The sequence below is a fragment of the Monodon monoceros genome, unplaced genomic scaffold, assembly GCF_005190385.1.
Source record: "Monodon monoceros isolate NGI ecotype Baffin Bay Population unplaced genomic scaffold, NGI_Narwhal_1 Super_Scaffold_18, whole genome shotgun sequence".
NCBI classification, from domain to species: domain Eukaryota; kingdom Metazoa; phylum Chordata; class Mammalia; order Artiodactyla; family Monodontidae; genus Monodon; species Monodon monoceros.
The window spans coordinates 30,982,316-31,007,595 of record NW_021703774.1 but is presented as its reverse complement, the minus strand read 5'-3'; the positions used below and the strand labels follow the sequence as shown (position 1 = coordinate 31,007,595).

The 25,280-nt window shown below is 48.3% G+C and overlaps 1 protein-coding gene and 1 long non-coding RNA gene across 3 annotated transcripts in view; both read right to left on the bottom strand.

Moving 5' to 3' along the window:
* LOC114898714 overlaps positions 1–4,062 on the bottom strand; it is a 62,350-nt gene extending 58,288 nt beyond the window's left edge. Inside the window, exon 1 of the long non-coding RNA XR_003794449.1 lies at positions 3,874–4,062. This is a non-coding gene — a long non-coding RNA (uncharacterized LOC114898714). The remainder of the gene's footprint in view (positions 1–3,873) is intronic.
* Positions 4,063–16,448: 12,386 nt separating this feature from the next.
* On the bottom strand, positions 16,449–21,386 carry BTG2 (BTG anti-proliferation factor 2). Of its 2 annotated transcripts, none has more exons than XM_029230603.1 (2): positions 21,053–21,386; positions 16,449–19,702 (listed from the first exon to the last, which is right to left on the bottom strand). In XM_029230603.1, the coding sequence occupies exons 1-2, from the start codon at positions 21,204–21,206 to the stop codon at positions 19,368–19,370; spliced, it is 489 nt and encodes a 162-aa protein (XP_029086436.1). In that variant the 5' UTR covers positions 21,207–21,386; the 3' UTR covers positions 16,449–19,367. The 2 variants fall into 2 exon arrangements, 1 of the variants encoding a protein (XP_029086436.1); XR_003794630.1 differs by having other exon boundaries at positions 19,515–19,702; positions 20,217–21,291.
* Positions 21,387–25,280: the final 3,894 nt, after the last annotated feature.

The following is a 25,280-nucleotide window of genomic DNA, read 5'->3' as shown; positions in this document are numbered from 1 at the left end:
TTACTCTGCTTCTTCCAGTGAACATTGTGTGTTCAAGATTTATCCATGTCGATTCTTGTAGTTCCAGTTCATTCCTTCTAACCATTGTGTGAAAACACCTAAATTTATTTCTCTATTCTCCTTTTGAGGGACATTTAGATTATTTTCAATACTGTCATGTTAGAAACAAATGATGCAGTGAACATCCTTTTATCTGTCTCTTTGAGATTGCATTTGAGAGTCTCTCTAGCGTTTACATCAGGATTTCTTAACAGTGCGCTACTGGCCTTTGGCTCTGGATAATTCTTTGTGGGGCAAGGGGTGGGGGGACAGAGTGGACTGCCTGTAGGATGTTTAGCAGCATCCCTGGCCTCTATCCACGAGATGCCATTAGCATCTGTCCCCTCCCCAGTCCAACTCAAAAATATCTCCAAAGTTGCCAAATGTTCCCTGGGGGGTCAAAACCACCACCAGTTAAAAACTACTGGTATATATGCCCAGGAGGGAACTGCTAAGTCGTGAAATATGAACAATTTACCTCTACTAGATTCTGTCAAACTGCTCTCCAAAGGGGTTGTACGAATGTGCACTCACACCAGTTGAACCTGAGCCTCCATTTCCCCACATCCCCATGACGCCAAATACTGCTTCAGACTTTAGTAATTTGGACAGTCTGATGGATGAGACTTGGTATTGATATTTATTTTAATTTGCATGCCCATCTTTTTTTTTTTCAAAGATGATAGCAATTACACTGATCTATTCCTTCTTAGAAGCTATGCTGAGCCTTTGTTGACAGTCTCCAAAAAGGAAAGGAGCTAAATCTGCTGGCCCAGCACAGAGAACCTGGAGCTGGAATCAGCAACAGAACTGGTCCTCAACCCCATCCCAGACTAGCTCCCTCCACCAAGAAGGCTGGGGGGAGCCCCAAATGGGACACAGCCCTCTGTGCTGTGGGGAAGCGTGAGCAACTTGCATCTTTTCTAGTCTACCTGCCCATGGGAGCAAATACAGAGATTAGAAGGGGTAGGGAGGTGGTCTCCCTTGCCGGGTACAGGGGGCTGGGAATAACAGTATCCTCAGTGTCCCACCCAAAGCCCACCCCACAGGAGCTGCTGTAGCTACAATGGCTGTGATGGCGTTTGTAAGCAGTGGCAGTGGGCAGGTGCAAATGAGAAAGCATCAGCAACAGGTAACTACATGAACAGTAAGTGAAGGGCAGCATCAAAGGTGAGCATCTCCCCAACCTCAGGTCACAAAGCATCAGGCCATGGCTCATGAGCATTGGCGAAGGCAGCAGTGAGGATGGTTTGTAAGACCCCACACCCCACCAAGGATAGAAAGAGAGAGGTAAGAGGCAAGCAGCTGCGCTAGCTGCAGTAAGGCACGTCCACCTATTGGCTCCATTGTCACACCACCAGATCATCCTTTACTTGTAAGACAGAAGAGGATATGTGGGGGACCCACAGTCAATACGACACATCATTTCATGTGTTAGTTGAGCAACCTGGTTAGACTGTAAATTCTTTAAAGGTAGAGAGCGTGTCATATGATCCCTCCATATACCTCACAACAGTTAGCACAAAGCTGGGTTCATAAGTTTTTAATAACAACTGTTGGATCATATTTCTGGGAGCCAAATGGAAATAGTAGCATAAAATGGATTTAATAGCCTGTTGCACACACCCACACAAACACACCCCTTTTAATTTCCAAAAAATATGAAGTGCTTTCAACAGTATGACCCCAGTTATTTTCCCAAAATATCTATAAAGTAAGGAGCCAGGTCTGATTCACCCACTTTACAGATAGGGTAATTGAGACCTAACACTTTTTATTGACTTGTCCCTAATGACATATACTCAACACTGAAACCCAGGTCTGCTGGCTTCCCACTGAAATACACCCCAGTGCTGGGTGCCCCTTGCATCCTCCCTGTACCCGGCATCTGGCACCACTGAGGTGCCCCAGACACATCATTGCTTTTGTTCTTAATAATGCAAAACATCAACAAAGGCCACTTCTGACATCAACAGGGTATGGCAGGTGATAGAACATGGCAGGATGACCCCTACGGGTCTGGGAGCACTGAACTGCCAGCCTCTGTGTTCACTGAGGAAAATCTATGGACCAGTGTGTAGCATTCGGGGGAGAGGCAGAGACTGCAGAAAAGATGAGTCTCTGAGCAACAAGAAAGGACTTCAGTGGAGAGTTTTGGGAAAAACTTAACAGTCACACCTTGGTGTTAATGTAAGTATATGGAGAGGTCAGGTAAGGCACTCCATGAGTCCGTGAAAAAAAAAGGAGACTGTTAAATCCTATTAAAATGGGATTACTGTAAATCTTCAGACGCTGCTGTTCTAAAATTTTTGAGAGGGAGGAATTTGAAGAAAAGTCCTTGACTCTGAGCTTCCACTGCAGGGGCACAGGTTCGATTCCCGGTTGGGGAATCCCTCATGCTGAATGCGGCCAAAAAAAAAAAAAAAACCTTGTTAAGAAAAGTCCTTGAGGAAAAACGAATCCTATCTTGCCAACAGATCTCTCCCTTCGTAAAATCTATGAGCTAAAACAGGACCCATGTGAAGGCTGGGGGCTGTGAGACTGTGCTAAGTTTTATTCTGAGTCCTAAATTGTTTTACTGATAGTAATTTTAAATGTCCCTAGAATCTAGTTGTTATCCCTAGCACCTAAACCAAGAATGGGGGGCTGAGATTAACTGTGGGGAAGTAATACTCATTCCTTCTTTATTAATATCTAAAATAATATCATTTATTAGGCATTATGTGTCAGGCATTTTGTCATAATAATGCTAGGAGGTAGGTGCTATTATCATTAGCATTTTTCATTGGTAAAAACTGAGGTTCAGAGAGGTGAAGTAGCTGCTCAAGGTCACAGAGCCAGTAGCAGTGGCAGAGCTGGAACTGTACCCTGTCACGGTCTCTAGAGTCTTAATCTTGATGCTACTGCGCTAGGTTCTTTGAATATGTATGTGTGTATGTTTGTGTGCGTTGAGGTGGGGGAACAATGTTATTCAAAATGCTTTCTCTTACAAAGCTTACAATGTACGTCCTCAGAAATGTATACTGCACTAAGTCTGGGAGGTTGGTGCCAATAGGCACAGTGTAATAAAGCGGACGATTAACCTGGTTTTAGAGGATGGGTGACTGGTAACACGGCCCCAGGAGGGCGTGAGCACACACAGATGTACAAAAAGAAAACGAAGAGGGCCCGAGTAACAAACTTGGGAAAATAAACGCCCCAATACAGAGGGACTTTGGAGAGAGGACCGAGGAGGTTTCAGAAACCCGGAACCTCCAAAATTGCTCAAGAAAGGCTGCACCAGCCCTGCAGTCGGTCAGGCTGTGAGGAAGGCCTGAGAAATGGAGGAAAGACCTAAGCTTTAGGGACCCGAGACGCTCTAGCAGCAGGTGGCGAGAGGGAGGGGGTCCCGGCACAGAGGCCGCCACTTCTCGGCCCCTCCCCTGCCTGCCCTATCCTGGTGAAAGGCCCGATTCTCCGCCACCTACCCGACCAGCACCTCCACTCCGAAAACGCGTAGTGTCCCGCCTCCCCCCCCACCCCCCACTTTTAACTCCTCTCTGCCAAACCTCGACATCAAGGAGAGCTTTGATTGGTCCGCTGTGCCCCACGGCCAGCCAATCAGCAGCTTGTTACCAAGGTGGGGGCTTCCCAGAGGGGGCGGAGGCTGCGGCACCACCCAGTTGCCAAACTAGGAAAATCAACTAGCTGGCGCGTTTGGTCGCGTTTCAAGGTCCCAGACAGCTTCTCCGTAGGGACTGAGGGACGTGGATGATTGGCCGGGGGCTCCTCCCTCTGCCCACATCCGGGAGGGAGGGAGCCAAACACCTGCCTGCCCTCACGCCCCCAGCCTACCCGCAGCACCACCCTTGCGGTGCACGTCTGAGTCCGGGCGGCCCGCGCGGGATCATCCTTGGCTGTCCCCGACTGAAAGCCGTCGCCGTTTCCCCCCAGGCGTGTTGAGGACGGGAGAACTGCCTCGCTGGAAGGTGCAGAAAACAAGCCCACCTCACACGTTTGAGGCCGGCCAGACTGAGAAGTGAAGACAGGCTGAGATGCTGTATTGCACTGTGTGCCCCACAGTGACCAAGTGACCAGTTCATTCCACATGACCTTGTGGCCTGGGCGGGGCTAGAGTAGGGAAAGCCCCAAGAAGCAGAAGAATCAAATCTCAAGTCCTTAACCCCTTTGAATTGATCATCCCATCAGTAAAATAGGGCTAACAATAATGCCTAAACTGCCACAAAGCAAGGTCTGGACCAGAGGGTTTCAGAGCCCCAGGTCCTGGAGCTGTTCGCTTGCCCTGGTGAAGGTGGAAGAGGGATGCAGGTGGGAAAGGGGGGCTACCCGAACAGGACCACTATTTTTGGAACAGCAAAGACCACATTTCCAACCGTAGCTCATTACAAATGGGAGAGAGGATGGAGGCAAATCTACACCCTTACCAAATTCCCCTTTGGCCTTGTACCCAATTCCCAAATTCCCTGTTTCTCTCAGTTTCCATTGTGTAGCCTATATAAATGCCTCCTGATCTGGTAATGGTAATGACAATAATATTTAATAACATTTATTGTGTCCTTACAAAGAGCCAGACACTCTTCTAAGTGCTTCACCTATATTAATCCCCTCAAGAATACTGAGTGGAAGCAATTTTTTATCCTCATTTTAAAGATGAGAAAATTGAGGCATTGAACAATTAAATAACTTACCTGTGGTCGCAGAGCTAGTACATGGCAGAGCTGAATTCAGATTGAATCTGACTAGTATGTTTCTACCTAGGGACCTAGGGCCCCTGTGCTCTTGGGGGCACAGACTGCCTTTTGAAGCATCCTGTGCCCCCAAGAGCAGGGCCTCCAATTATTTGCTTTCTCAGTATTTCCACAGACTCAGTGTATGGTCTCATCTTATAAAATGAAACTAGATAAAATGGTGAATTTTATGTTGCAGAAGTTTTACCACAAGTAGAAAGAAAGAAAGAAAAGAAAGAAAGAAAGAGAAAGAAAGAAAGAAAGAAAGAAAGAAAGAAAGAAAGGAAAGAAAAGAAAGAAAGAGGAAGGGAGGGAGTGAGGGAGGGAGGAAGAGAAAATCCTCCTATCCGTCTGCCCAGTTCAGGTCACCATTGAACCAATCTGGAACATCCCTAAGTGCCAGAAGACTTCACAGTTTTGTTGTGTGTTTCCAAAATGGTTCCCTCTTAGGGCAGATACGAATTTCAAAGTTGGGGAGTGGTGGGCAGGAGTACAGAAAGGAGAAGCTGAGAGCCTGCTCACAGCTGGTGTAAGCAAAGACTATCCACAGGGCGTGCTTGGGTCTAGAGGGCAATCTCTGTTTCACTTCCCCTCCCCCATTCTCTTACTCCCTGAACCCTGACCTCTAGCTCAGTCCTCCCTACCTCCCCCACCCCCACCCTCACCCATCCTGCACCCAGGTTCCCAGCAACTTGGGCACACCATCTGCCTATCCTCCCCCTTCCCCAGGGTCTTAGCTCCTTTTAGTGAGCCCTTTAAATAATTAAATGCCCCAAAGCCTCCCACACACTGATCCCAGCTCCTGGCCTGGGGTGTTATTCAAAGACCAGGAGCTGGGCTGGAGGGCTGCCAACCCCGACGTCTCAATTCAGCTCCTTTTTTTTCCTGCTCAGCTGCTGGGTGGTTAATGGGCCTTTCCTCCCGCTTTGGCCCCTCTGCCCGCCAGCCTAGTACGCAGAAACCAAACAAAAAGAAAAACGCTGTGAGGGACTGATGGGGGTGGGGAGGGAGGAAGACACCAGACCCACCTCCAACTGGGAAAGGGATGGGGACAGAGGGGGGACAGAGAGGGACAGAGCAGCTTTCCCTGCTCCCCGTCCCTGCAGAGGAGCTGGGGCCACTCCCTCTAACCCTGGGGAGCTGTTTGGCCGAAGGGGGAGGGGGAGGGGTGTGACCAGGAGAGAGGGCTGGAGGCTGTCAATCACTTGGGTGTTTGGGGGCTTAGGCAGCTTCCTCATGCAAATCACCCTAGTGAATCACTGAAAGTTTGGTCCAGACACAAAGAAGCTGCTTCTCTCACCCGCTGCCTCTCTCCACTGCACTACAGCAACCCCACCCCTAGCCAACCAAACAAAAGGCCCGAGCCCAGTGGTGCGTGAAGGAGTGAATGGGCGAGACCATCCCTGGTGACGTCCCACCAGACAGATGGCAACAGTTGCCCCACACCAGTTTCAAGCCTCCTTTCATCCTTCTGCCAGTCATAAAGAACAGCCTCCATCCCTCCAGAGTCCATCAGCTACTCAGAGCCCACCCAAAGACAGAATGGGGGTGGGGGGGGCTGCCTGGGAGCTGGAGGTGAGAGGGGAATGACGTTGGACGTTTGGCTGGAAAAGAAAAGGGTTGTTCAAAGTGCTGGCACTGGGGCCAGCCTGCCCATCTGTTTCCCTCTGGGGAGGCTCTGCCCCCACACTCCTCCTCGGCTTCTGTCCAGCTCTGTGCAGAGCCAGAATCCCTGGGAAGGGAGACCTCAATTTGGGGCAACAATGTTACACTGTGGTAGCTTGGCGTATTGTGCTTTGAAGGCTTTCGTTCTGTAAAACTCCCTTGACTGGGCATTGTTTTGCCTCTCAAAAAATAGGGTTAAATAGAAAAATCCAAGACCTAACAGGTGGAGAACAGTGGGATCTGGCACTCTGCCATTAAATAATGAATTTTGAGTTGTTCTAGAATAGGATTCTATCAAAATAACCCATGTGTGCTTTCAAACATTAAGAGGCTAGGTGGAAAGAAATGGACCAGGAATCAGCTGGTCAGCTTCCATGCTCAGCTTACCATCTGCTTGCTGTATAATTCTGGGCAAGTCGTCTAGCCTGTCTGAGCCTCAGTTTCCTCTCCATAAATGGTAAAATCACCCGCCACCTCTACCTCCCAGCATAGTAGAGAGTAAGCTGGTGTGCAATCCAGTGCTCTATAAACAGGACAGGTTGTGCAAATAGGAGGTTTTCTCTTCTTTTCTTTTCTTTTTTGGTGGAATCTTAGTTCTCCAACCAGGGATCAAACCCGTGCCCCCAGCAGTGGAAGCATGGAGTCTTAACCACTGGTCCCCCAGGCAAGTCCCCCATGCAGGCTTTACTTTCAGCTTCCCCACAGTCATAACTCCCAGGAGGTGGAGCGTTGAAACATTTTTCAGAGTGCTTCACATCTATTATTTCATGAGGCAATTGAGACCAGAAAGGTCTAGGGCAATGCAAAGATCTTTTTTAAAGAGTAGAGGTGAAGGCTCCCCTGGCCCCCTAATCTCCTGAATCTCTGATTTTTGTCTCCTTCTCGCTCCACCCTCCAACATCAGTCCAGTCTGTTTTGGGAGGATTAATGGGAACTCTAGGTTAAGGTGCTAAGAGATCTCGATAAATTCAGAATAAAAGGGAATCATTCCCTATGTCTTAAAACAGTAAAAAGGTATCGCATATGCAAAGTTATGATTCTGAGGCCACAGGTCTGCATTCTTCGGGGCTGAATGCCCCCGGTTGCTCTTTCTGCAGAAGAACTGAGCTGTGGTGCTGGGGGTGAGGGGTGAGGAGTGGGAGTGGGCAGAGTCGCTCAGAGCTTAGGGAACAGAGCTCACCACTCTCCTCCTACCTGGCTCCATGCCCTGCTCCTCCACCCACCCACCGGACCTCCTGTTGTTTGAGTTGGCCAAGGTGCCTGTGCTCAGAGCTGTTTGGGCACAAGATAATAAAGGCATTTCTCAAAACATCTCTCTTTCCCGATCCTTGCTTGAGCTAACCTCACCCATCTCTAATCATTTCCATTTGTCTAGCAACTGTCTAAGCACTTATTTATGTAGAATGTATCATTCTATGTAGTTCCATTAATTTGTATTTAATCACATATCAGTGTTTTATGTACTGGCATTTATGATTATCCCATCAACATTTTTGGACTGACAACACACTGAGGGCAAAAACTCTCGCCTCTGCCCACCCCCCCCACACTGTGCTTCTCACAAGGACCCATCTCTGGACATAAGAGAGCCCTTACTCCAGGACACATTGCCTGCCTGCCAAACTGAAAACTCAAAACCATAAAAATGTCCTTTAAGCTGCACGTGCTGCTGGCTCTGTGCTAGAGCCCAGATACAGACCCTGGACTCTAAGACCTGTGTCGACCCACTTCAATCCCTCGTATTCAAATAACACTATAATCTTAACAAGTGGTTTTACATTGTGTTCCGCCCTCCTGGGTATCTTTGAAGCTCATCTCAGGACACAGTCAGTGTTCCTTTCTTTTCTCTCCCACCTGGGAGGTGCCATGGGAAAAGTCATGGGAAAAACCTACTGGCGACTATGACAGGGAGATTATTTTCCTTTTGCAAAAACAAGAGAAGCCACTGAGACCTAAGCCCCTACCCTGAGCAGGTCCTAGTAAGAAAGGAAGTGGGTCACAATGAGCACAAGGAGTTCCTGTGTTTTGCGCAAGAGCTGGGAAGTCAGCAGCTGAGGATGAAGCAATCCATCTGGCTGGTTGGTCTCTATTGGATCAGGATTTCTCCATCCGGAAGGAGGCAAAGGGCAAAGCAGAGAGAGAGAGAGAGAGCCCTATGGGGCTGCGGGGAGTCCACTGAAGTGTATAGACTAGACTGCTTGGTTCCCCAGCCCTTCTTGCTCTCAGTTTCATACCCAGGTACTGCATTAAACCCAGAAGCTACAGTGGGTATTGAGAAATACCAGAGGTGATCTCTAGAGCCTTCAAATTGAAATATGACATATTTAAAAAAAAAGAAATTCAAGGAAGACATACACAAATAAAAGATCATATACATGAATAAGCGAGGGAACAGCAACTTCTTCCTATAAAAGTTTAGAGGGTTGTTATAAAATCAGTCAAGGCTAGGATAAGTGGCAGGAGTTCAGAGGACGGGCAATCTGAGTTTGGACATAAAATATACGTAAGATTGAGATTCTAGACTTCTTAACTTTTTTTGACTACCTGCAATGTGAACTGTGGCTTGGTGTAAAAGTTCCTGGAATCCAGAAGACCAGAGGGCTAAGGGTGACAGGGGGAATTAGAAGAAACCCTGGATCCAGTTTTGCCTTCGTTTTTATTTCTTTCATTTCCCCCTCTGTTTATTCAGTCAGTCCTGGATTTGACCCGACCCTGTCACTTACTAGCAGTACGCCTGTAGGTAATTTGCTTCACCTTCCCTGAGTCTTAGTCTCTTCATCTATAGTTTAAGGGTAATAATATCAACCCATGGAGTTACTCTGAGAATTTAATGATATTATACGCATGGTGAATGCTCACTAGCGCCATTTATTATTGTGTTATTCTGTTAGCCCATTGCAAACACCAAGACAGAAAAGGATTAAGGAGGTAACATTCCCATTCATTCATTTACACTATTGTTGAGAACCTACTGCATGCCAGGCCCCATGCAAGCACTGGAGATACAATGTAACATCAAGATACGCAGCCCAGCTCCCAGAGCCAACAGCCTCCCAGGGAGACATAAATAAAATAATCACCCAGATGAGTGGATCACTTGAACTAAAATGGAGAAACTTGAACCGCAGATACTACCCTACCTTCCTGGGAAGAGTGGCCAGGGAGAAACCCAAGACAGCGTTTGTCTTTGCACCAACTGTCTGGGGTTGGGGAGGTTTGGTGAAGATGGGGTGTATAGTCGCTTCAGCTCTGAGGTAAGAAAACGGAGGCTTTGTCAAGACGGCCCCTTGCACCCTCAGCCTTTGCCTTGAGAAGCAATGCACTCCACTTTATGGCAGGCGAATGGTGGAGGGTGACCCAGCACCACCAGCCCTTGTCATGTTGGCGTTAGAGTCCAGGGCAACCAGCCTTTGTGCTGAGGTCCCTGTGGTGACTCACACTTTAGACCTTGACTCTCTCCCCTGGGGAAAAGGGAATTAAGGTAGGAAGCTTCTAGACTTGCGATTTCACTTGCGATATGACCCTCTGTTCTGACCCAGCTGAAGCCCCTGCCCTGCTCTGCTGAGAGAGCCTCCTTCCTCTTTGGGCCCAGTACTGTTCGTGCACTCTCAGAAAGGCAGGTATCACGAGGCAGCTGCTGTTTGTGGTCGGTTCCCCCCAGATACAGGAGCTCCAGACCTCCCCCCACACTGGCTGCCATTGGTTAACGGGAAGCCAAAACAGACTCCCACTCGCTGCCCTCAGCCACCCAGCCAGCAAACAAAGAGCTACAGGAAACACCTGGAGGAATGGGCAGCTGGCAAGGGGACGCTCTGCCCAGGAGAAGAAAGGGCTTTCAGGATTAGTTAGGCCAGTGAGGAGCTGGGGGAGGGGCTGGGCTGCTTAATTGCACTTCTCTGGGAACCCACCAGCGGCAGAGAACTAACAGCTGAGTTGCTCAAATGCGCTGTCACTCCCCCCCCACCCAACCACACACACACAGAGGAAAGGGATCATCCCCCTCCAGCACCAGCTTTCCTAGAGCTAGGACAAGAAGGCTCATAAAGGAAAGACTCCTGAGAGGGCTTGTGCCTCTGCCCCTCTCCTTCCTTCCGTGGCCTCCTCACCCTCAGCCAGAAGGTTTAATCCTCTTCAGACCATGTAAATTTAAACCCATGGTATAAGCATGAAGACAGAATCCTTAAATGATGCATCAGCCTATGTTATGTGAAAACATTTTTCCAACAATAAGTCTCCATTTATTTCCAAACGTATTTATCTAGATCTGCATCCATATCTGCCTACTCATTGCTTATTATTTCAAGTTGTTGTGGTTCCAGTTGTGTGGAACAGATTTGACTGAAAAGATCAAATGAAGTCCTACCATCAGTATCCACCTAAGAACAAATTTGCTGGTGTGTAGACCATGTGCTGGGAACTGTGATATCTGCAGGGGGACTCAGCTCACAGGGCTCCCTCACCCCCTCTTAGGAAACTCCCAAAGTGGGCAATTTCCTTTTTAGGTCCTGAATGGGAGGGAGGATATTAGAAGAGGGCAGTGAGGAGAGGGCACTTGCCCCGCAGTCACCTGTGGGCACATCCTTTCATTCAACCGCCAGTGTACTCAGTGTACTAAGACTGTCTCATGCCAAGTTGTGCATGGCACATGGGGGTATAAAAAGAAACAGAACACAATGGTTCCCCCTGTGGAGGTGTATACGGTAACAGTTGGAGAGGGGATGCAAGCTTGCAAAGCCACCAGACCTCAACCAAAAGCAAAACATGAAGATGTGCTGACTCTTTGTTATGAAAGTGTAAACAGTAATAGATGACATGTATATATATATCATTAAGAGGCTCTAGAGTAAGAAATGTGTTATAAAAGTGCAAGCAGTTTTAAACCATATGTACAAACATTGAAAAGCCCTGAGGTAAGAATGTTTTTAAAGAGGACTAGCAGGATTATTCAGGAAAAGTATCCTGAAGAGGCAACAGGGGAAGGAAAAAACTCTAGAGAGTCATGTAGGTTTTTTTGGTGTTTTTTTTTTTTTTTAAAGCTTTATTTATTTATTTATTGGCTGCGTCAGGTCTTAGTTGCAGCACAAGGGATCTTTCGTTGTAGCGCGTGGGTTCTTCATTGCGGCACACGGGCTTCTCTTGAGCTGTGGCATGAAGACTGCAGGATGCAGTAGTTGCAGCGCTTGGGCTTAGTTGCCCCGCGGCACATGGGATCTCAGTTCCCTGACCAGGGATCGAACCCGTGTCCCCTGCATTGCAAGATGGATTCTCAACCACTGGACCACCAGGGAAGTCCCAAGAGTCACATTGATTTTAAATTTGTTTCCACTACCTCTCCCTCTAGTTACTGGTGCTTTGCTTTCTTCATCTGTGAACTTGAGGTAACAATATCTCACAGTGCGCTGTGGACATTACAAGAGACATTCTGTGTGTAAGGCACCAGGCAGAGTATCTGGCAATTGTGGGCGCTCAGCACATGGTTAAGTGCTCATATCCTAGAAGAAAGTGTGTCAAAGTCTTTTACAAGCAGTTTTGGGCCGTGATAATTGTCAGAGTAGAGAAACTTGCAAATGTGGACGTGGCTGCAAGGAAAGGTGAGCAGGTAAGAATTGACAAGGTGAGGGGTCCTGGTGCAGATAGGCCATTGCACAGAGTATTTGAGGTTGGAAAGACTGGGAGAGCCTTATATTCCCATTTTAGGGATTCAGAATGAAAAAGAAAAGCAGCAGGAAGGGAATGGCTCAATGAAAATAATTTGCACTTGCCCCGGGCTGCTGGGCAGGCCAGGTCGTAGAGCAGGTAGAAGGCTGTTGTTTTATTTCAAGTGTGACAGGGGCCCGACTAGACCTCTGTGCTGGCCTAAATGGGACAGAAGAATCAGAGATTTTCCTGTTCCATCTGGAAATGGAAATGGAATGGTGAGAGGTGATTTAGCATAAGTGACTCATTTTACAGATGAGAAAACCAAGACTCAGGAGGTGGAAGTGACCAGTCTAAGTTGTCAAAGACATCTATTACTAGCTATTTTCAGACCTGAAGCTAGGGCCCCTATTTCCCAACTCCTAAACCTAGAGTTATTTCCACCACCTCATAGCTGGCTTCACAAGTAGACATTGGGAAGAGAATTTCTGTAGACAGCATCAGTGTTCAGGAGCTGTGGACTCTATTCTCTCTCCTGCCACCTTGGAATTCCTTCCTGATGGCAGCCCAGGCTTTTCTTCTCCAGGTGATTACTTTCTGGGTAAGCCCATTTAGGGAGTTAATTGTTAACTAAGGCTCTCCCATATTATGACTTAAAGTGTGTGCACGCCTCTTTAAGTGACATTTACATTTCAATGGCAGGTGGTTAAAGACCTAAGAGGCTGCTAGAGTCAAAGGATTGTTTGTTTTTTTTTTTAAGAAGGTGCAATCACAGGTTGGTATTTTGAGCTGGGACTCCTCGTGGCAGACCCTGAATGGACTTGAGTTTTTCCTCCCATCCCTGATCTAAATCTCTTTCATCTGCTAGCCTCTACTCTTGGCCACTTTGACATTCATTCATTCAACCAATATTCACTAACACCCACTAAGCACCAAACAGTACTCAGATAAGGTCCCTGGCCTACATTCTAGCTGTAAACTCAGGGTTATAAGGACTAGGGTAGAGGAAAGAACTGAGTAACATGGGAACACATGTCCCAGACTGGGAAGGGGAAATGTCACAGAAAAGTTGCCTGGAAGAGATGCTCTGAATCTTCAGAGGCAAGAGTTAACCAGATGAAGTGGGTGGGTAGGGGAGGGGCAGAGCATCCCTGAGTAAAGGTCCAGAGGCCACAGTCCCAGACGCAGGTTAATGGACACCAGTTGAGGGAAGGGAGAGCTGCTTCTAGTCCAGTCCTTGGAGGGGGAAGAGGCCTCAGGTGTGCCCTTGGTTCTATTAGGGGTGTTCCTTCCTAAAGGTCATGGCCATGGTGACAGCCAGCCACTGATATCCTCAATGCAGAGCCTCGCTGTTAGTATGGGGGATGGGGTCAGAAACCTCTACATCCCCACTCCTAGGGGCATCATAGGTCACAAACTGGCAGCCTAGGCTGATATGCACTTTAAAAAAATAGCTTAACACTTTAAAAAAATTAGTTGCCATCTTTAGAATTTAGGGAGATGTCAAATAGAAGTCTACATTTCAGGTTTCTCTTGAAAAATTACAATATCTGGTATAGAGCTAATGAGTGGGGTCCTTTTCAGACAAGGCTTGAGCTGGCTCTCCAAGTTCATTGTAGCCTCTGTCCAGCTATCCTCATTCATTGACTGTCTGGCCTTACCCTCACCCCTGCTATCCACCAAATTTTAAAGGAGCTCTCCCTGCTGGTATATAGAGTAGTCCTTGGTCCAACCTGCCCAGCTATAACCTCCTCTTATCTGATGTGCTCTGGGAAGCCTGTCAGGTTTACTGAACCAGGGTTGAATTAAGGCCGCCCTTGTTTATGGCAATGAGGGTGGGGAGTGGAAGAGCCAGACTTCAGCTGGGAACAAAATGTCTTGGAGCTGGTGGGAGCTCAGAGAACCAGGCTTCTCTCAATCCAAGGGAAAGAACTGGCTGCACATCTGGGGTACACTTGTTTGTATAAGATCATTGTTATCCAGGGCCCTGGTAGCCTTTTAGACTAAGCTCAAATGGTTTTTTGTTTTGTTTTGTTTTGTTTTGTTTTTGCCAGCTCTGCAAAGAAATGGTGCAGAGAGAAAGCCAGAACTCTCCAGAACGCATTACCCTTCCCCTTCTCAATCTCCCCATTTCTCTCTTCTGGGAAGGGAGAGCAGATGGGTGTGATTCCACAGATGGGCAGGATGGAGGTAAGCAAAGTTGTTACTGGAAAATCCCTTTCCCCACCCACTTGGTGTGTGAATGAGCACGTAGCCGGTTTGGTTAATCTCCACAAGCAGAACATGAAGCCAACAGGTCAAAACTGCTCGGTGGTCAATGAGATCAGATATCTGGAAAGGACACTGTCCATTTCAGCAAGAATGACAAAGGTCAGACATCAGTTCATTCATTTATTTATCAGGTACTTATAGAGGCTTCTTGGTGTTAACTGTAGCTGCTCTTGGAGGCCCTAGCAGGAATTTTAATTTAATAATGGTTTCCTTCCAGTTATCAGAATGTCAGAGTGTCCTTATTCGTCTCAGGGCCAGTTCAGAGCCCATGAAGAGATGAGGTTAATTTCTACTTAAAACTACAATTCTCATTTATTTAGTACTTAAATGTGCAAAGCACTATTCTAAGTAGAATATGGATCTCATTTAATCCTCATACCATTTTGAGATAGGTTCTATTCTTGATCCCATTTTACAAATGGGGAAATGGAGGCCTGGTGAAGTAATCTGCCCCAGGTTTCACAGCCAGTAGGTAGGTGGTAGAGCTGAGATTAGACCTCCAGGCAGCCTGACACCAGGGCCTGAGCTCCTGACCTCTTTGCAGCACTGTCTCACTAGACCTGGAAATTGAAACCTTATCAGGCAGGAGTCTGATCCAAACAAGGGAAGATTATTACTGGCTTCACTTCCCAGCCCAAATGAACTTTTAGTTCAACTAACTGAAAATATGATAATAATTGTGCTAATTTGCTCTCCAGTAATTGCTAGGATAATGGAGATGATTTAGAACCAGAAGCTGAAGAAAGGAACAGAGTTAGTTCATCTAATCCACCCCCTAATTTCGGAGACAGGAAACTTTCAGGGTTTATACGAACTCACATAGCTAGTTAGGAAGAAGAACCTGGACCACAGCCCATAGATTCTACCCCCCAGCCCAGAACTCTTTCTATTGCACCACTCTTTGTTGGGCCGGGTGCCAGCACTGGCTCGGAAGCCAGGAGTCCTCACTATCTTTCCGGACCACAGGCTACTCGAGGAACAGATGTCAGCCTCACAGAAGTGGGTTTCTTCCCCCGGGGCTCGTTTGTTGCGGCACCAAGGACTTCCCCACCCAAACCTCCTTATCAGGAGCCAGGATGGGCTCTTAATCTGCAGCTCCCAGGGCCTTGTCTACACTCTTTGGGGCGGTGCTTATCACCCAGAAGCAGCTGACCAAGCACAGGTCTCCCAGGCTGGCACTGTTTACCAAGTGGGGAAGCTGGGAGCAGAATGGACCAACCAACGCCCAGTCCCTGAACACATAAAAGCCACCAGCTGCAATTCCTCAAGCAATTCTTGTCCACAGCCCCTATTCCCTCACCTGGCTAAGGGGTACTCTCCACTCCTATTGACATTGGTCAGATCTAAAGTAGATAACAAACTGCTTGATCACAGAACACTCTTATTTAAATTGAGGGACTGTTAGTTCTACCTAGAGCCATGAGAAACCTCAAGACCAATCTGCCATTCTGTGGTTTACCTGGCTTGGAAACAGAGGTGGGTGACAGTGTCCCCTTAACCCCCAGACAACCCTCCCTGAATTTCAGGCCGTCGACTAAACAATGAAATATCCTTCATGAGAGAAGGCTGTTAGGAAACAAGAAGTTAGATGCTGATTTTGTACTGAATAAGAGAAGAGTACACCAGGATGGCAAAAATTCGACCCTAACCTAATTTGTTAAGGACCTAGGTAGGTCCTTAACAAATGAGTACCTAGGACATTTGTGTTAGAAGCTAGACATGAAAATGGGACCATTGTTTTAAACAACTCCTTGACACAGGTGGGTCCCTAACCAATTCTATTTGTGATACAGATGAGCTAGCTTCCCTGACCCCCATCTCCTGGCTCACCTACCCTCCCAGTATATCACACACAGACTCCCAGGCCTACCTCCCACCTAAGACACCTAGGTCAAACTGCATGTTTGTTGATGAGGGTCATGGAGGTATGAAATGAAGTGTGTGTGTGTGTGTGTGTGTGTGTGTGTGTGTGTGTAGGGTGGTGCCACTGCTCATGAGACAACATGTTTAAAATTTAGTTTAAGTATAGCCCACTTACAGCCAAGAAAAAAGATAGCCCAGGTCAAAAATGTACTTGTGACCTTAGTGCAAACTGCGGAGCTAGCAAGTGAAGTGGGGGTGGGGAAGCCTGTTTCAAAACCTCATGGGCAGAACCCTAGAGTCAGGGATGAGAAAGGGTGTTTCTATGTCCTTGCATAGATCCTATCTACATAGCCAGAGTTATAAGGGGTAACAGACCTATGCTCTTGGTGTTTGCTGTCAGAAGTAGCTCCTTTTTAGCTAACTGGTAACATTGGCCTTCTGTCACATGTTCAGCTCCAGTGCCTGTATCCTGAGGCCCAATTGCTCTTGTATAATAAGAATGGTGGTTGCCAAGTGGGAGCTCCAAAGATGACAAGAGAGCTTGACCAGGAATTTCGAAAAATTCTGCCCCAACCTGGAAAGGGGTTCAGTGTCCTCTGTTTACCATCCCAGTCTGTGAGCAGGCTGTGAGTCTTAATCATTTTTAATAATTTTAGTACCTAGCACATACAATAAATGCTTGCAGAATGAACTAATGAGTAAGGCGGAGGAAGAACAGGATGCATAAGATGAGCCCTGGCTAGACTGAGGAATGCTCAGACTAGAACACTGGCCCATCTAGCATTTTCACAGGGAAGTTAGAATATGCATTAAAGAAGGGAAGTAAGGAGCTATCTCCCAGGAAAGAGGGGATGCTTGGAAATGTCCCTACCACCTACGCGATAGGTCTGGTGAATCCAACTGAAGAGAAATACTCTGAGGCACAAAGGATCTGCTTCTGAGGGAAACGCAAATTAGTGATGTGGGAATTTTATCTTCTCTATACCACACGACTTCATCTGCTACATTTTTATTAAAGAAACCAAAAAAAAGTGTCCATTTGTCCATTTGTGCATAAAGCTGTACATTCTTCCATATAAAAACACTATTATACAATTAGTAACCTTCGTCTTTTCTGTCAGAATAGCTTACAAACGACTTATTTTTACGTAACGGGAGAGACAGGCCTGCTCAACAGCCCAGCTCTGGGCGTTGTGTTGTCTTTAAAGTGAACGTGAAAAAGAAGAGAGAAAAGATGAAGAATGAGACCGTGAGGCTGCTTATAAAAAGGCAGGGACCTGTTTGCAGACAAGACGCAACAGCAATCTGCAGTGATTCACAGCTTTGTTTCAACCCACAGACCAGAAAATGAGCTCTTGGGTCTACTGGCCTGAAGTTAACTTTAAAGCAATAAGGACTGGAAAAAGGATCTGGGAAGGTACTCGGGATCTGGAAAGTTGAAGAGGCAGTACTGGCAGGAATGGGTAGGGGAGTGTTTGGTAACTAGCACCCTTGAGTCAGAATTGAGTATTTAAGAAATCCAGGAAACGGGACTGGCAGTGGGGAGAAAGTTTCCTCACTAAAGGCAACAGCAGGAGGGTAGCCAGGTTGACCAGATGTTCTAGCTACATCCTTCTTAAGGTGATTCGGGTTTGGGAAACTCAAGGCCTTCTGAGGATCCCTCACTAATGTCACCGAGAAACTGAAGGAAGGAGATTTCTTCCCTGTGTAATTTTCCATTTTTCTCCAACCCAGAACAGTAAGTATTGCACAAGTCTATAGACAAATTTGGATTGTACTGAGAGAGACAGTAGCCTCTCCCACAGGTGCTCTGAGCACCAGGGAGAAAAAACAATGCCCAAGGTTTGGCTTTTAGTGTCAGCCCTACAAGAATACCAAGTAGTCCTGCAGAACTTGGGGCATTCTCCCATTCAGCCAAGGAATATCTACAAGGCTAAGCATCCAGCCATAGTCCTGAGGACAGAGGGAGAAATGGTTCCTTAAGCCCACCAGGGCACCAGGAGGTTGTGAGAGCCAGTTTTCCTCCAGATCCTCCTGGGACCCAGGAGGCCATATTGCACAGTGACTGAGAACTCTTGTCCTAGAAAATAGGGTAGCTCCATGACCCAACCAGAAGGGGAGAGGAGCGGCGGCGGGGGGGTGGGGGCAGTTAGAGAGGAGTGTTGTGCTTTTAAAAAGAAGGCAGTATTCAAGGACCTGAAGTTCCCTGTAGCTTTTGAGCCACCTCTCAAAGGGATAATGGCAGCATCACGAAGACTTCCGTCTGGTTACAAAAAGAAAGGTTTTGGCCAAAAAATATCCCAGTGGATACTCTATGGGTCCCAAAATTCCAAATTCCATTGCAAATCAACCCCAAGGTATTTGCCACACATACTCACACATAGAGCAGCTCATAGCAAGGCAAAGGTTTTGTGCAGAGTGCCCTTCTCTCCCAACTCCAATAACCCTCAACCCCTGCCTCACTCCCCTGACTCCCAAAACAAAAAGCTTTGTATTCTTGGTGGGAAGCAACATCTACAGCCCCCTGAGAATAGAATTAGAAACAAGTCATGATTTCAAGAAAAGCTGCTCAGGACAGAAGGAATCAGGAGAGGCCTTTTCACTCTCTGCCTAGGATCTCATCAAAAATTGAAAGAGAAGATTAGGCAATAAAGTATGATTTAAGTCCAGGCTTGAATGCCCCTGAGTAAGAGTAAGAGAGGGGCCAGGGATGCAGGTGTCCTGGGTGAGAGGTTTGAACTCAGCCTCTCTTCTCTCCCCAGGGCAGATCCTGACCTCTCTCATTCACAGTTACTAACCTTGCTTGCTCCCTCTCACATCTTCCTGGGTTACTAGCCAAGCTTCTCCCACCTCACCTTGGCCAGACCCATGCCCTCCCTGACCATTCCCCCCTCCCATTCCAGACACTGCCTCCCAGACTCAAGCACACAACAATTCTCTCCAAAGGCACCTGGGGAGGCCACTTCCAAGCAGCTCCCTTTAAGGATTTTTTTCTTAAAAAAATCTTTTGGTTTTTTTCCCCCCTTTTCTTAAAAAAAATAATATATATATAATATATATAAATAACTCTTCACTTAAAATACAATTCCCCAGGTAGAGGTATGCAGTGGCCTGTTGTCACAGCAGAATGAGTACAGCAGAGCGCCGGGTGGGGCGGCGGGGGATCTAACTGGAGACTGCCATGATGTAGTTCTTTGAGGGGCTGCTCCTGCCCAGCATCATTTGGTTCTTGCAGGTGAGGAGCCCATAGGAGGTGGCCACCGGGGCCTCCTCGTACAGGACGCAGATGGAGCCATCCTCCCCAATGCGGTAGGACACCTCGTAGGGGTCCACCCACAGGGTCAGCTCTCTGGGCAGCAGCTGGCGCAGCTGAGGCTGGCTGAGTCCAATCTGGCTAGCCACTTTGCTGATGATGGGGTCCATTTTGTGGTTGATTCGGATGCAGCGGTAGCCGGAGCCCTTGGATGGTTTTTCAGGAAACCAGTGGTGTTTGTAGTGCTCTGTGGAGACAGGACAAGGGGGATATGCACTGGTTAGAACAGTTGGGCCATGGATGCTACCACAAGGGGGGTGGGGGTGATGGGATAGGAGAGGAAGGGACCTAGTGATTTTAAGTAAGCAACATGGTTTCTCATGAGTTTCAGGACCCTCCTGAAACCCTCCTGACACTGTAGCAGAAAAAAAAATTACGGGATCTGGAAAAACCCCTCCTTCCAGGACAAGGGTTTATGTGTATCGGGAGGGTGTCCCAGAGCCCTGGGTCAATCCTCTGTAGCCAGTATATTGCCTTTGGCACATCCCCAGTTTAAGGAGGAGGGGTGTGACTGGGGCTGGCATGTCCAGGCAGGGCCTCTGGGGACCTATGAGCTGAAGTTTCAAGGCCAAGAAGGCTGCCATCATTGTCGGACCCATGTCTCCCACCCTGTGCCTCAGTGGTTCCCTCTGCCTTGAAAAGTCAGAGGCCTGTCTCAGCGGGTAAGGGAGGCAAAACCGGGATGTTTGGGTGAAACATACGTTGTTCCTCAGAAGGCAGGATCTGTGTGGGCACGTTCAGAGATGGCTATTGCTTCCCAAGACCGCCGGCCAACCCGCTAGAAACAGCTGGGAGATGGGTCTCTTCCCCTGCCAGCGGCTGCTTGTATCTTGTCAACCTCCTCCGTCTCACACGGCACCGCCCCCAACCCCGACACACGCCCGCAGAGCGCAGTTAGTACGTACAAGGCTCTCTCTGTACCATAATAGGTGGCAGATGGCTAAGGGGGTGGGCAGAAAATACAAAGGGGGCCCGGATTCCAACTTCGACTGAGTCAACAGCAGACGCAGGCTCAGCGCAGCCCCGCGCGGCGGGAAGAACCACGGCTGGGACTCCAAGTTGTTGAGAAGGTTCAATTGCGCCTTCTTGTTCCATAAGGACCCCCCGGCCGGTCAGACTTTGTTGCCTGCAGGGTCTCAGGGTCCACTGAGGGAGATGAGCTCGCACTCAGACCCGCTGGTAGCCCCCCCCCTCTTCCGGGACATAAGCCGGGGACTCGGGATCGCACTCAGGCCTAGTGTTTGCGCCCGCGACAGCTTGGAGGGGAGCGCCCAACCAGAACAACCGCGGACCGAGACCCTAGAGCAGGGCCGAGGAGGAGAGACAGGACCCAGAGGAATGGGCGGAAGGTGGGGATGTGGGGGGGGGGGGAGGAGACTGCAGGCCGCCCCGGGAGCTGGAAGGAAACCGAGTCCTGGAGCTGCTCGAGTGGGGAGCCCTGCCCTAAGTGGAGAGGAAAGACGCCTCAGGCAGGGAGGAGGGCCGAACCCCGGTGTCAGGGTTCGACGGGCGCCAGGACCCTCCGCAATGTGCTCACCCGTCAGGGCTTCCTGGAGAGCTCCGCTGAAAACCTGAAGTCGCTGCTCGTTCACGCAGCCCCGGGTCCTCAGAAGGCTGGAGAGGAAACCCACAGCGGCGGCGATCTCCGGGAGCATGTCTGTTCTCTTCCCGGTCCAGCTGGCCTGGCTCATGTCGTGTGCAACTCTGGGAGCGGTGGCGGAGGCGGGGGTCAGAGAGAGGTCTCTGATGGGACGTGCCGAACCGTAAGCCTCTGCTCGCTCGCCAGTCGCGAGGGCTTTGCCCGGACTTTACCTGCTACACGCCTTTCATACTGTTGCGAGAGCCGGAGGAGCCGGCGGCGGAGTCCATTGGCCGCAGCCAGCGGATAGGGGCGGAGCCTGGCGTCCGCCCCGCCCCGCGCGCCATCGGTCTCAGTCCCGCCCCCACCTACCGCCACCTCCTCTGCGCTGAGGTCATCGCCCGCTGACGTCAGTGCTGGGAACCGTAGCTGAGCTTGCAGGCTGAGGGAGGCGGGAGGAGAAAGGGGTGGGGGGGCCCGAAGGCTCTCTGGAAAGGAGAGTGGCGCTTCAAGCTGGGGATTCTCCGACCTCTCGTATTCTCCCATTCTTCCAGACAGGTTAAAGAACACCTCCAAGAAGAAGCTTTCGTTGACACCACCTCTACCAGGAGGTCGCCTTTTCTGATTCCCCCACTTTCAACCACACCCTGTCAGAACTCACCCATTTTACCGCTTTGCCGCGTTTCCCAACTAGTCGGAATGGGTTCCTCTTGGCTCTCCGGAAATGGAGACTAAGTATTCTATTTACTTCCACAATACCAACTTCCCCAACAAGTTATGCTCTTCTACAGCAATGCCTTTTCTCTTGCCTAGAACCATCCGAGCCTTACCGACTGCTGGGTGGGTAGGGGTGGAGGGGGTGTTGCGAAATTTTTCAGTCTTCCTCTTCCACACGGGGAACCAGGCTCAGAACCTGGCAGCATCACAGGCACTCCTAGAGATCTGTTGAATGGGGATAATTCTTAATCAATATACCAGGGTCCAGCATACATAGGTGCCTCATACATATATGTTAAATGAATCAAACCCAGTGGCCTCTGCAAATTCTTATTTTCCTTGACCACCTTTTCCTGGAGGCAGTCTCCCTTCTTTTTCCTTGACCCCAGGTTTCTCTGCCTCCTTCCCCGGCTGTGTCTCCCCTGGATCTCTTCCTGTCCCCGTTCCCTCACTAGGTCCACTCACTCTTCCTTTTCTCTCCACTTTCTTTCCTTAGAGAGATTCTATTCATGTTGTCCATTTTGATGTTTACTTTTTTACTATTGACTTTCTTATCTGCATAGTCTGTCCACATCTTCTCTCATCCCGCCCCTCCTACCTGCTCTGTCTCTCCCCTTGGATGTCCAGCCACCAAATCAATGTCAGTCTAATCCCACTGTCTTCTCCAAGGCCAGCTTCCTTCCTGATCTCCATTTCTATCAGATACCATCGGTTCCCAGTCACTCTACCCAGAAAACTCAGACTCATGTTTGGCTTCACCTTGTACTTTGCTCCTTAGATCCAGTCTCAAGACCTGTTGCTTCTTCATATCTAGATGATTGCAGTAGACTCTGTCAAATCCAATCCCCAAATCACCCTTCCCACTGTTAGTAGACTTACCTTCCTAAAGTTCTGCATTCACTTGCTCTTCTTTTGCTCAGATCATTCTGAGACACCCTCCATTTGTCTACTGCATTAAGTATGGACTTCTTTGCGTAATAGTTAAGACCTTTCATAATTTGGCCCCATCTATCTTTTTAGGTTTCTGCCACTTTGTGCTCCAAGGTGACTCTCATCACTGTTCTCTAAGCATCAGAGCAGCTCTGCATCCCAAAGCCCTCAACATTTGCCTATGATCCCTATCCCTGCCCTGTAATATGGTCCCCATTCCATGTATGCCTATATGTGCCTGGCATTGCTGCACCATGGCTCATGCCATTATCTCTTGGATACCTCACTGCCTCCTTCGCATCTTTCCCAATCCCTCACACTCCTGAACGCACAGCTTAAGCTTGGTCCTCCACCTTGAAAACCTGTGCTGACCATTTTCTCACTACAGAATTAATATTATCCATACCATCCATTTGGCATTTATAATCTGTTGTTTGATATTCTTAGTGACCTTTTTAGAGGTTGACATCTTGTTTGCAGACTGCTTGAAAACAGGTTACTATGCTCATATGTCCTACATTTCCAGGACACTTCAGGTTTCAAATATTCTGCTCCATTGCTTCATATAGCTCACTAAAATGCCCTGGAATTCTAGTATTTTGGCATTGAACACATCTCTTAGATGGCCTCTTCACTGGCTCCTCCACAAAGCTGGATCAGGCCAGGTGAGACCTCTGCTCATTGAGGGGGAAACAATTGTTACTGGAAACAGGGCTAGGACTGGAAACAAGATAACCTGGAGTGCATCAAACAAAAAGATCAGGTGTCAGCAAGACCAGAATTGACCAAGGTCAACCACCAAGGAGGCCAGGGAAACAGGTCAAGGTATAGACAGGTGTACAGGGTGGTTTAGCACCAAAACCTGAAAATACTTAACATCTTCCTGACTATGCTGTTGACTGGGGTCTGGTGTTCTGGGCCTTGCTTTAGTCCATAATTGACGGAAAAAAAGTCTTGTGACAGATCATCACCTGTTTTTTGACTTAGGAAATAGAGCTCTGTCCTTATGTAGGTTCTCGTATCACTCACCAGGTCACACAGCTAGTTCTTAATAGAGCCAGGACTGGCACCAGATCTGCTGACTTCAAATATGCCCTTTTTATTAGACCATGGAGTCCCTGTGCTATTACAATGGCTGCTGGTCCCACCTCATCCCACAGAGCTGTTCTAGATGATGATGCAATGAACTGGAGGGAAACAGTCTTCATTTTGGGACAGTAGCAAGGTCTTATCCCCCACATTCCCCCATTACCTAGGAAGTGTCTTATTCTCATCATTGGTGATTAGTTCTGAACTTTGTAGAGGGCAGTGATAATAAGAACCAGAAAGCACTTCACCTACTTTCTCATCCTCTCTTCTTTCTACACACAAGCCTAGGGAGAGGGAGTTTAATGTAGCCAACATTCAAAGTTTCCAAGTTACTCCACAGTGTAGTTGTACCCAACTCAGGATTTAGATTCTCGAACAGTTTAAGGCCAACTATTAGGGTGGCCAAAAAGTTCGTTCGGGTTTTTTGTCCCATCTTATGGTCAAACCAGAACAAACTTTTTGGCCAACCCAATACATTATAATAATCCAAATTACTTTTGGAATTTGCTGAAACTGCCCTTAAACTGCTAGGACCACGGTCCTTAGAAGCTCTAAAGTCCAGATTTCACTTCTTCTTCTGTTGCCTGATGCCTCCCTTTCCTCGGTAGAGCCAAGGCATAGTTCAAGCATCAGGATAAGGACAGTGTGTCCCTCCCTCCCTCTTCTCCTCTTCTTCCTCGCTCCTCTCTTCCCCTCCCCCGAAGGGCCTTGAGTTGAATTTTGAACATTAAATGTCCTGACACTCTGCTGACCTGTGGCTCTACCTACTGCCAAATGGGCAGGTAGTGGTGGAGCTGGGGGTGGATGCTAGTTTATGCCTCAACTGGATCAGAAACTTCTTCTGTACCATGTGACCCCTACCCACTGGCTCCCTTGGTCCTGGATGCCCATCTCACCCACTTGCACAGCCTACCTGTGTGGCCCCTCTAGAGTGACCCACAGCATCCCAAACTGCCCTCTTCAGACCAAATCCCCACCAGAACTGGGTCCCTCTCCTCAGGTCTCAGCCCTGGCCTTGTCTGTGGAGTCATCACACATGCCTTGCTCTCTACTCCCCAGTCAGGAGCAACCAGAACATTGTATGCGACTGTCTTGCTCAGCATCCTGCTGGGCCTGCAGGGTCTTGGCTTGGTTGTCAAGGCTACCTCCCAGTTTCCTGACCACATGTTGAAACCCGAGGTTGAGTAAAGTTGATCTGCAGGCAGAGTCTGGGCTGCAATATTCCAGGAAGATGACATCAGCTCACTGCTACACTGTGCAGTGTGTAGTTTCACTAGGTCTGTGTGTGAGTGTGCATGTGTATGTGTGTGTGTACGTGTGTATCAGTGTGGGTAGGAGGGCGGTATATATTTATTTGAGTGTACATACTGAAATGTGTATGATGTTTGTGGATAGGAGGGAATGTGGATATATGTTTGCAGGTGTTAACACGTACTTAGTATATGTTGAA